Source organism: Dermacentor silvarum, chromosome 9 (genome assembly GCF_013339745.2).
Source record: "Dermacentor silvarum isolate Dsil-2018 chromosome 9, BIME_Dsil_1.4, whole genome shotgun sequence".
NCBI lineage: Eukaryota > Metazoa > Arthropoda > Arachnida > Ixodida > Ixodidae > Dermacentor > Dermacentor silvarum.
Genome location: NC_051162.1, coordinates 65,958,342 through 65,969,822, shown reverse-complemented (window position 1 = coordinate 65,969,822; position 11,481 = coordinate 65,958,342). Strand labels below are relative to the sequence as shown.

The 11,481-nt window shown below is 43.5% G+C and overlaps 1 protein-coding gene across 1 annotated transcript; it reads right to left on the bottom strand.

Moving 5' to 3' along the window:
- Window positions 1-243: 243 nt before the first annotated feature.
- Window positions 244-6,420, bottom strand: LOC119463639 (ubiquitin-conjugating enzyme E2-24 kDa; the record flags this gene model as incomplete). Its single annotated transcript, XM_037724462.2, has 3 exons — window positions 244-2,537; window positions 3,266-3,413; window positions 6,277-6,420. Coding segments are annotated over 3 exons (390 nt in total), but the record flags the coding sequence as incomplete, so codon positions are not given.
- Between the last annotated feature and the right edge of the window lie 5,061 nt (window positions 6,421-11,481).

The window sequence follows — 11,481 nt, the reverse complement described above, 5'->3', positions numbered from 1 at the left end:
GAACTAGAATTGTGCGATCTGCCACAGGCAACCTTTAAGAATTTTTGAAAATGTTGCCCGAGACACCCTGTATATGTACAATATGCACAATTTATCTTTACCGCCATAAACCAGTTCCCGTATATGTTAGTACTTGATTGATGGCAAAATATGCCAGTGCTCATGAGTACAATTATGAACAATATGCCACTATTATTGATAAAATTAAACGTTTTCTATCCAAAGATGAGAGACAGGCACAAATTCAGTTTTTGCTTTTTTTATTGTTTATGCACTTTGTATAGAAGATTTAAATTACACAACACCACAATCACTATGTAACAAGCAAACAGAACTGACACATCTGTAGCTACACAATTACATGGGGAAAAATGCATGAAAAATTGCCTACAGTAGAACCCCACTGCTACGTTTTTCACGGGACCGTCAAAAAACGCAAGAGCCGAGAAACAGGAAAATTGAGAAATGAGTGTAGTGCTGAACTGCACAAAATTCAATTCTTATATTTAGAAAAAAAAAAAAAAAAAAGTCGAAGTTTTGCCCGGAAGCCGAAGCATCGATCGCAATAGCAAATTCATAGACAGCTATGCAAAGTACGGATAGTCGTTTTATCGACAGTATATACATTCGCTTATTAACTATATTAACAAGCGTGGTGTCAGCGCGCACAGGCAAACATGAAGACATGACACTCGATCACCGCATGAACCATTACGGGTTAATTTTTTTTCGTTCTGGATCAGAACTGGAGCAGAACGTTTTTCAGTGGAACAAAACTAACAGCGCGCACAGGCAAACATGAAGACATGACACTCGATCACCGCATGAACCATTACGGGTTAATTTTTTTTCGTTCTGGATCAGAACTGGAGCAGAACGTTTTTCAGTGGAACAAAACTAAAACCAGAACGAAAAACATTTCATTCCGACACCCTGCCGAGAACCCACAGCACGCACAAAGCTACGACCCGCCGATGCACCTACACTGTCTAGACTCTGCCCCCAACGCAGATCGCTTTCAAGATACGGTCCGCGCAACCATGCAGTTGATGCCCACTCCCTATCCCTCCTCCTCATACATCATAGGTGTCGCCCCCGGCCATTTTGGCGGCCAATCCCTTCTTCAAGCCACCAAGCCAAGCTACATGAAAAGTCAACATGGCAACTCGGGCCGGCAGTTCGAAACACATGATGTGGTCCCACAGTTGCGACGCAACAGCGGGTTTACCAACTGGGTCCTATGGGAGCTATGCCAGGAGCGGCCGAAAACAACCAGGAAAATGCAGCACCCGGGAACGTAACAGCGAGAATCTACAGTAAAAAATTTTGCTGCCACACAAAGCTCACTTGATGTGAGCTACAACACAGTGTTCCCGATGTGAAAGCTTGTAAACAGTAAACTCCCCCGACCCCCTGAGACAACAGCCACCGGAAAAGAAAGCTCAACACTGACCACACACACACACACATCCAAGCAACAGAAGAACCTGTTGCACTCGTTTTAGTCCACCAGAATTGGTTCACTCCTCATGCCACTTCATTCTTCAGTGCGTACAACTGGAATGAAACCTCTCAGCATGCTAGCATCAGTCTTATCAGTAAAAACATTCTCTCATGTAGATACGACATCACACGCATGTACACAGAGATAGAATTAAAACGGCACACAATTCAATCTGTGCAAACAGCATGCACACCGGCCACTCATAAAGTCCAACGTGTTCTTGATTACGAGCACAGTTCGAAAGATGGCCTTAAAAAGTGCACAGAGATTATGCCAACTGGCTAGTTTTCTGTACTTATATCAGGGGTCACAAAATTATACATGTCCATTACCACTTTGGTAATCCACTAAAAGGAGGAGCGCCCTTACTATGAACAAGCTCTAACGTAAGTAGATAAAAAAAGGGGCGTGGGATGTAGAAGGGGCAAGGATAGGTCAAGGAAGCTCTCTCCAGCACTATTTCTAGTATTTTTGGCAATTGCTTCACAATACCAAAGCAGCCACTACTTCACATTTCCTCACAATATTGCAATTTACAAATCATATTTAAGCCAAAAACAAGGAGCCAACATATGATTAAGTTACAAAATGGGCATAACGTCGAAAAATATACTCTATATACAGATGCTCAAACGAGTTGCTTGTGCAAAAGGAATCTCACTTTCTTTTCGCCCTAGAATAGATGCATGATGCACCAGGCATTATGTATACACACACATATATATATTTATATATATATAAAAAAAAAGTGAACGATAAAGAAATAGCAGAGGCTGACTCATGCACACACCACTGGCATCACAACAAGCCTGATGTGGATCCCCGCAGAGGGATGAGAGGACGAAAAAAACTTTGGTGGTGGAGACAGGAAGGAAGGAGGAGAGTGTACACTGCAATAATTAAAGTCGTTGCAACCACTACTTGGCTATCTAAGCTTACGTAGCATAGCGCTTTGTCCACAGTCGGGCAATGCGGTCATGCTCCTCTCTTTGCTGCATGAACTGTGTGGCGATGCTGCCCACCAGTGGGTCCGCTGCAATTGAGAAGATTTCACATCAGGCCAACCAAGCTTCAACGCTTTGCAAAGCACATCATATCCAAAAAGTAGCACCACGACCACACCATACCAACGCAAGTCCATTTACTTGATTTAGTATGTTTCTTAAAGGAAACCTCAAGAGGCCTCATCGCAAATTTTCTTTATACACTGGAAGCTGTCTAGGCACAGTCTAAGAAGCGCAATACGAGTCACGACGCTGCCAAGAAGCCACACCTCTGGGTGAAATTCTCGTATAACCCGCACTCCAACGTTACAGTTAATTGTTTTGAATTTTTACTGCGGGTTATGCATGTAACAATACGGTAGTTTCCTGCATGTTGTGTTGTGTACATTATGCACTGGGTTAGTGCATGACGGGTACAAGATGCACCACCTAATGCATAGGGCATTTCAAAGGTTATTGGTGGCCGTGACTCAACGAGATGGGTATTTAGATTCAAATGCAGTTGGCATAAAAGGAACTTATCTTGTTAGTATAGATAAAAGATGTCACAGCTAACTACCCACACTTGGTCTACAGTTAAAACAATCCATAATGATTCATTAGAGAGGTAGGCCTAAATGGACCAGATGTAGGATGTTTATTTAGGTTGTGTGTATGCAAAAACTAGACATAAAATGAATTTGTTTTCAGAACGATAGCACTGCTAAAATTGTTAGACCCCTGTACTGGATGAGGCACACTGCAAATGGCTACTTACCTGGGTTGCAGTCCGTGAGTAGAGAACATATTGACAGTAGAACTTTGGAAATGGTAAGGGCTGGACTCCAGTTATCCTTGAGGATATCTAGACATATGACTCCTTGGCTGTTAATGTTGCAGTGGTAGATGCGTGTGCGAAATGTAACCTGTGGAAAGATGATGGCAGGTTACAGGAACTGAAGTTGGGAGCAGCAGAATATCTTCTACACTGTGGCACATCATAGCAACTGCAGTAGAAAACACTATCAGTTGGATGAACTTATACCCTCATAAAGGGCATTTAACCTCCCGAGACCCAAACACAACTATGGAACGTAATCTCTCTTGAAGGCAGTTTTTATTTTCTGTTACATTTAGAACTTGAAAAAATTTTTTTTAATTTAAATACCACGGTTATATGCATGTAAGTGAAAAAAAAAAATAACTATCTCCATCATCTCCTCATGTTTGCTATAATAAAAACTGCATTTCATAGCTTAAACACGGAGATTAACATGGAACTATGTGTAGTACATTGCCATGTTGCTGACGCTTCCGCTATTTTCACGCAATCTCAAGTGATTTCGAAACACCTCAAGGTTGCTTTCGGCCGTCTGGGACAACATAGAGTATTGATCAATTGAGTGTCAAATTTCTTGAAAGCTGATGACAAGAATGAGTAAACCGCTGCTGTACAGTTAAACATGCACTGTACTTCATACCGAGAATGAATATTTTGCATAGCCACTTCCGAGTGAATTTTGAAAAAATGTAGAAGGCAATGTTTAATGTTGTACAAGGGGTCTTAGGAGGATAATGCACAGAAGTGATTTCATATTGAACTCCCCCCCCCCCCCCCCCCCCCCACTTAAAGAACACTAACAGTTAAAACAAAGTTGTGACAGATCCCTGACCTAGTCGTCCCCATAGAACCTAATGTATAGGCAGACCACTTAAGCCATAGTGGCTCATTGTATGCCCCACGGTTATCGCGGAGCGTGATAAGTTTTTGTAGTGTAGAGGCAGGTGCACGAACGTTGTTAGAGCTCTGGCTCTGGCACAAGGAAGCCATGTGCTTAGGAGGCAGTGCTCTGTATCACACAGGATGATGGGCACCATGCGGTAATGGGCACTGTCAGAACAGCAGCACCGGTTCTCACCCCCGGCACATCATTGTACACACACATGCATTGGGGAAAGCTTGATGAGTCGATATATTGTCCAATTTGCCACTGTAACCCCTCTTATCAAAGGTTCAAAATGGTGCTTATTAAAGCTCTCATCAATGGCATAGTCGTGCAATTCTGTATTTTTTTCCCCATTACTTTGAAAAGAAAAAAAAATCTATTTTGGTAGCATTTACTATGACGCCACATTTTTTCTTTGTTGGCGGCGCAGGTAAAGAGTTGGCCGCTAATTGAGTAGCTTATCGGTGATTGAGCCTGAGATTACGCTCACAGGCAGACTGAGGGCTGTAGAAGCGGCGTTCAAGACCGTGCGTGACCAGCTGAAAACCACATTGAGCTAAGCCCCCTGGATAGAACTAAAATGATAGCAACAACCTTTTAACTTGTCACCTGAGCCAGCGAGCAAGGGCAGGCAAGGAGGTCCGCACCTCCATGTTGTAGCTTATCGGTGATTGGGCCTGAGATTACGCTCAGAGGACTGAGGGCTGTAGAAGCGGCCTTCAGGACCTTACGTGACCAGCCAAAAACCACATTGAGCCAAGCCCCCTGGATAAAACTAAAGGTATAGTGACATCCTTTTATCTTGTCACCTGAGCCAGCGAGCAAGGGCAGGCGAGGAGGTCTGCACCTCCATGTTGGTGAAGCGGAGTCACGTGGTTGCACTTGCGCTGTTTCCGTGAAAACAATCACGCAAGAATCCGTGCCTTTTGTTTTCTTGTTTTGACTTGCGCTGGCACCATGACAGTTGCCCTTAGCCAGTGTACTGCTCAACATTATCACAAAGAGAAAATTGAGAGGGCGAGCGGACCAAGAAAGGAAGGATGTTGCTACCTTTAATTTATTCCGGTGGCTTACAGCGGGAATGCTGACTAAGTTCATATGTGCACTCAGCTTGCATGTAGGCAGACGGCCACTAGGGGTGTGCAAATACTGAAAACTTGAGAATAAAGTCGAATATTGTCCTATTCAATTCGGTTCTCGAATCAAATAGCCAACGCAGTCACTGTCCGAGTAGAAATTACGCGGATCCTGCGCATGGTGAGAATTGACGTAAACGAAGCTTTGTGCCCTGTTTGCGCTGATCGACGATAATTAGCCATGATGTTCACGGTGAATGTTTTAAGTTCATCAGCGTTTAGTGCAATACGAGAGTGGCGAGTTGATGCTAAACGTTACATTGTGTGAATCACTTGCGTTTGTCTGCGTAGTACACAGAACACAGAGCAGGACGTGTTTGCTTGAGGCGTTGTGTGCCTAAATCTCAGATCTTATTACCGTATTTGCATGACTACCGCGCCACTGATTGTAATATGCAGTTATATTATTGCCCAAATATCTAAAAAAATAACTTGGTGCCGATTCTAACGCGCACATCAAGTAACGAAACCTGAGTCGACGTGTACCGTGTCGACTCACTGTAACCTTAGCGGCTAGTCACAATCAGAGTCCGACGACACCTCCTCCTCGCTGTCTGCCGACCACAGAAAGTCATTTTCAGTTTCATTTAATGCATTAGCAATGCCACTCTTCTTGAAGGCTCACGCAACTATCGTCTGCGGGTGCGCATTCCATGCACCATGGACACCTTGTGAAGTCTGCGAGCGTCGCTTTCTATAGACGGCCCCATTCGACGGCAGTGTGGCTAGCTACCTTACATTGAACTTTTGTTTTTAGTAAGAATCAGTTTCGTTTTTGATTTTTAGTAGAAGTAGTTAAGATTGTAAAGTGCATGCAAATTTTAATGAACCTTTTTATTCAAAAGTGCGCGTCACTGCCTCACCCTTGTGCACAAAATGAGTCACAAAAAAACAGAAAAACATGCCATGCAACATGTCAGAATTACCTTCGGTGGTTTGAAAGGATACTCTGGGCTGAAGTGAATGTCCAAGAAGAAGACTCCACCTTCGTACACCGATCCTGGGGGGCCAAGAATGGTCGACACCCACTCATAGAGGTTATCTCCCTTAGGTCCCGCACTATACAAATAAAAAGAAAGTTACAATGCATTTAATGGTTTTGTAGAGAATGACAACGGTGACAAACATCCCTAAATTAGCCCTTTACTGCATGAATTTTTATTTTCTTGTGAAAAATTAGAAAAGCCTTTGTTTAGGCCAGATAATTGTAAACCAACCTCACTAGAAAAAGAAACGCTTGGCTGCAAATTAACGAGCAAAAATTGTTGCATATTATATGTGATACAGCATGCTGTCACGGGTATATTTTTTAACCATGGAAGAAACTAATTTCACAAATCTTGCAAAAAAATATCAGAACACTGAAAAAATTTGACACATTGCTTAAGAGATGAAGCACATTTTCCACCAGCTCCAGTTAGCATGTTTCATGATTTGATGACATTATTCTGGTTGACTAATTCATATCTCAATATTTAGCTCGGATCATTTATAGACCTTGGTTTGTGCCAATTTTGCTCTGCATAGTGCTTACGAGTTTGGCACAAAGAGAAAGAAAACCTTTCTATTCTTCAGAGGTATTTGTTACTTCTATTGTGCTCTGGGAACATGGCAAGCCCCTCGCTATCTTCATTGTAAACACTGCTGGCGTTATCATTTACTTATTTTCCAGAATAACGGTTTTAAGAAAAGGTGTAGCTTGTGCAAACAATGCATTTGCCGTCAAATTTGTTTTTCCGCGAGAAAACATCTCTGCAGTCACAAAACATCCCATAACTGCATGCAGTTACAGCAAACTGGTATTCGAAAGCTAAAGACTTATAATGTTGCTTAAAAAACTTTCTTCTGTTCATCCCCGGATAAGTTTCTGGCGGTACTATCGACGAAGAAAACCCTCGTGTCCGATATTTGTCTAGATGGTTTCATACTGACAGATAAAGTTTTGCTCCGTGTTCAAGAACGATGATGGAAGACACCGTGCATAGCTGTTTTAAGGACTATTCCACCTATCAGTGATCCTTGACGTAAACGAAGCAGGTGTATTGTCCTTGCTCTTGATCTTGATATAAAGAAATCGCCAGGCGTCGACGAAATACTAATGCTTCTTTGGTGAGATACGCCGAATGGTGCACCAAATATCTTTGCATTATTTATAATAAATCACTTTCATGTGCAGAAATTCCACATGATTGGAACATCCAAAAATAATTCCCATCCCTAAATCAGACGACCGTTCACTGCTCTCCTCTTATCGTCCTATCCCCCTACTGTGTACTTCATCAAAACTGATAGAACACATAATATTTAAGCACATCTCAGTCTTCATTGAAAGTAATGGCCTCTTCGACGTGTGACAACACGGCTTCCGTCGTGGCAAATCCACCGTAACACAACTACTAGAAACAGTGCACGAAATCGCGGCAGCACTAGACGGTCAAGGCCAAATTGACATGATATTCTTAGATTTTGAGAAAGCCTTCGACCGTGTGTCCCACCAAAAGTTGTTATCAAACTTAAGACCTATTCTCAAAAACGACCAGCTACTTCACTGGATTGAGGCGTATCTTACGGGCAGGCGACAGACAGTTGTTGTTGATAAAGCGAAATCAGACTTATCCGATGTGCTATCTGGAATCCCACAGAGATCAGTCCTGGGCCCCCTGTTCTTTTTAGTTTTTATCAATGATATAGTGAATAATATACCAGTAAAATTCGGCTGTTTGCAGATGACTGCGTACTTTATCATGAAATTCACAACGAGGCAGATCAGACGATCCTAAATTCATCTTTATCAGCAATAGCGACATGGTGCTTAGAGTGGCAAATGAGCATTAACCTAAGAAAAACAGTATCAATGATCATTACACGGAAAAAGAAGCCGTTACCTTTTGTATACAGCATTAGTGGCCATAACTTATCCTCTGTTACAGAATATAAATATCTTGGTGTAGTAATTACGTCGGACCTTAGGTGGAATAGCCATGTAGCCTACATAAAAAAAAGCCATGAGAAAGCTCGGATACCTGAGGAGGACCTTGGCTAAATCTACAAGTAACATAAAACTACTAGCGTACAAGACTTTCATCAGACCATTGTTAGAATACGCTACTCCTGTCTGGTTTATTTCAGTAAATCAGTCAGGTTTATTTTTAATTCCTTCCGCCGTCATACATCAGTTAGCGCTCTTTTACAGGAGGCGAACCTGGAAACCCTGGAGGTAAGGCGATATCGAGAGAGGATGAAAATGTTATATTTAATTCATCGGGAGCACGTAAAACTAGATAAGAAATTGTATATTACACCTTGTAGCCGGCGCCTAACGCGTTCATCACATTCATTCAGGTTAGACGAGTATCCGAACCATACCACTTTATTTAAGCAATCGTTCTTCCCTCGAACCATTCATGATTGGAACGCTCTGCCTGAAAACGTTCTTCAAAGCTCAACCTTATCATCCTTTGTGAACGCTCTCGTTAATCTATGACCCGAAACGTTTACCACGATCTCTGTCCTATTCCATATACTGTGTGACATAGATCAAAACATGTTAAGGGCACCCTTATTTTTGTGTGTGTATAAGACATTGTGTAAATGTGTACTGTATTGCAGAATTCCTCGATATCCTCGTTGCTTTCTTTTTTCTTTTTTCAATGTTGTTTCGTTCTTCTTTTTTTGTGTAACGAGATTACGCTTTGCTTGTTTCCACCATTCTTTTTTTTTACATTCTTTTTTGTGTTCACATGTTATTAGATTGCTAAACATTTTATGTACACCCACTCCTGCCTAGGGCCTGTAAAAACAGGCTGGCAGTACGAAATAAATAAATAAAAACTCATGGCAGAGGCGTAGCGAGCCGAATGTGTTTCTTACGCTTCCGTTGACACTGGCAGCATCAATTTTTAAGAGGACTGTGGTTTTCTTGGTGCTCTGGCTGCATCTGATCTAGCCCAACAGCCGCGAGAAGATGAACAGCTGCGACCACTCATCGACTACCTTGAGGGGCGCACCTCGAAACCCCCTGGATAATTCGCACGTCACGTGTCATCGTTCTGCCTCCGCAACGACGCGCTTTACAAGTTGCAATTCCCAGCCATCTGACATCAGCTATCTCCTTTTTGTGTCCTCAGAGCTCCGCGAGGAGATCCTATGCGCCTGTCATGACGAACCGTCTGCTGGCCACACGGGCTTTACACGCAGATTGACCGGAATTCGCCAGAAATACTATTGGACTAAATTACCGCATACTGTGAAGCACTATGTGAAGATGTGCCTTGATTATCAACGCCGCAAGGTTCCGCCTATGCTACCAACCGGTTTCCTCAAGCATCTTAATCCCACAACGGTTTCTTTTGAACAGGTCGGAATGTACATACTCGGTCAATTCTCGACGATTCTGCCATCATCTCGGTCCATTTCCTACGTCGCGGAGATGATGACGGCTGAAATGCGCCAGGAGTGTCCGTATAATTGCTGTCGCGATTATATAGAAATTGCGCCCATAGGATTGCACATAATCCACGTTCACGAAGTAAAACGTCACTGCATTTTTTTTGTTCTCCACTTGTCGTTTTTGTGACCTGATTCAATCGTGTTTTAGAACCGGGACGTTGCAGTATTCAGGGAGGAAATATTGTAAAGCTTTTTAACAGCGAAGCTGTTCAAGCTAACCGTAAAAAGTGGCGCCTGCTGTCACAAAATCTCGCCGAGATATGAGGTCACTGCGTTGCCTAGCAACCACCTCGCGGAGCGGCGTTTGCCTCGCCTCCTCTCCGTGCCGTGCACATACTGCCTTGACATGGGACGTTAAGGAGAGGGAAGGAGAGCATCCGCGCGGCGCACGCAATTCTCCGGAGTGGGAAAGAGAAAATGAGAGGGAGATAGATAGAGAAAGAAAGTGTAGCAGCACCAACGAGGCAACGCGCAGGGCTGCTTCCGACGCCGCCCACGTTCGCCGTTTCCAGCGTTCGCGCCGAAGAAACGAGCTCGGCAGTTTTCGACCAGCCACTCCCCGGCAAGTGAGAAGGCGCAGCTTGGCCATGACGTCACCGGGGAGATAAAGAGCTCGGAGCCGCCACGACGGCTACACAACTCTCGTTTACCATGTGGCGAGTACATGTAGCCTTGATATGGGACGACAAAAGAAGATCCGGAAATCCAAAGAAGAAGCCGCTCATCTGGAAGCGCGCCGCGTGGTCAAGCGAGAATCTGCGCGTCGGCGGCGAGCCGATTCGGAATACCGTGCCTAGCAGGGCTTAGCATTTGCTAGCAAAACTTAGCCAAACATAGTGAAACCTGGAAGAAGCTAGGTTGATCACCAGCTCCGCTGTTTACTCCAACCTTGCACCACTAGCGCAAGCTACCCACTTTTTTTTACATGTTCATTTCATAATCATCATCATCATGATCCGATCGGGCGCCCATTTTGGACTGGTCGGATGGAGAAGACGTAAACGACGTTGGTGGTTGAAACGGCTTGAAGGTGCCTTTCGCTGGCAGTGGACTTCTCTTGCCTTTCTCTCGCGACAATATGCACAGACCGTTATATACGTGTTACTTCATGCATGCGTAAATTTCAGTTGGTTAAGCCAAGTACACGCACAAAACATTCGGCGGCAAATCAGCTAACAATTCTACGTACAGACTTTTTGCAACATTTTAGGAAGACCGCACTAGCCACCTTCTAACTGGACCGCGTAAATAATTTATCTACGAACAGTTGCACTTCTGTTCCATTTCCAACAAGAGCAAGTCCTTTGGACATTAAATATGCATTGACTTTTGCAACCTCTTTCTAAAAAAACCGATTGCGGAAAAGCATGCGGTCAGCAGAAGGAGAAATAGCAAAGCTACCTGATCAAGTACGGAAGGGACAGCAGGTGTTGCATAGGAAATCGAAGCTCGTCACAATGAACATTGCTGCGTGCGCTCGCAGCTGTTTTGTTTAGCTGGGACTCAACTTGTGGGGACGCTTTTCTTTGGCTGTGTGACGTGACTTGTTGTGCTTACTTATTACTCTTTTGTTTCTTTTCCTTTGGATCTGATGATGCGTTAGGGTGGCATATCACTGAGTAAATCCACTTTTGTTAGTGTTTTATTATTCCTGTATTTTTGATGCGACAAAGAGACGTTAA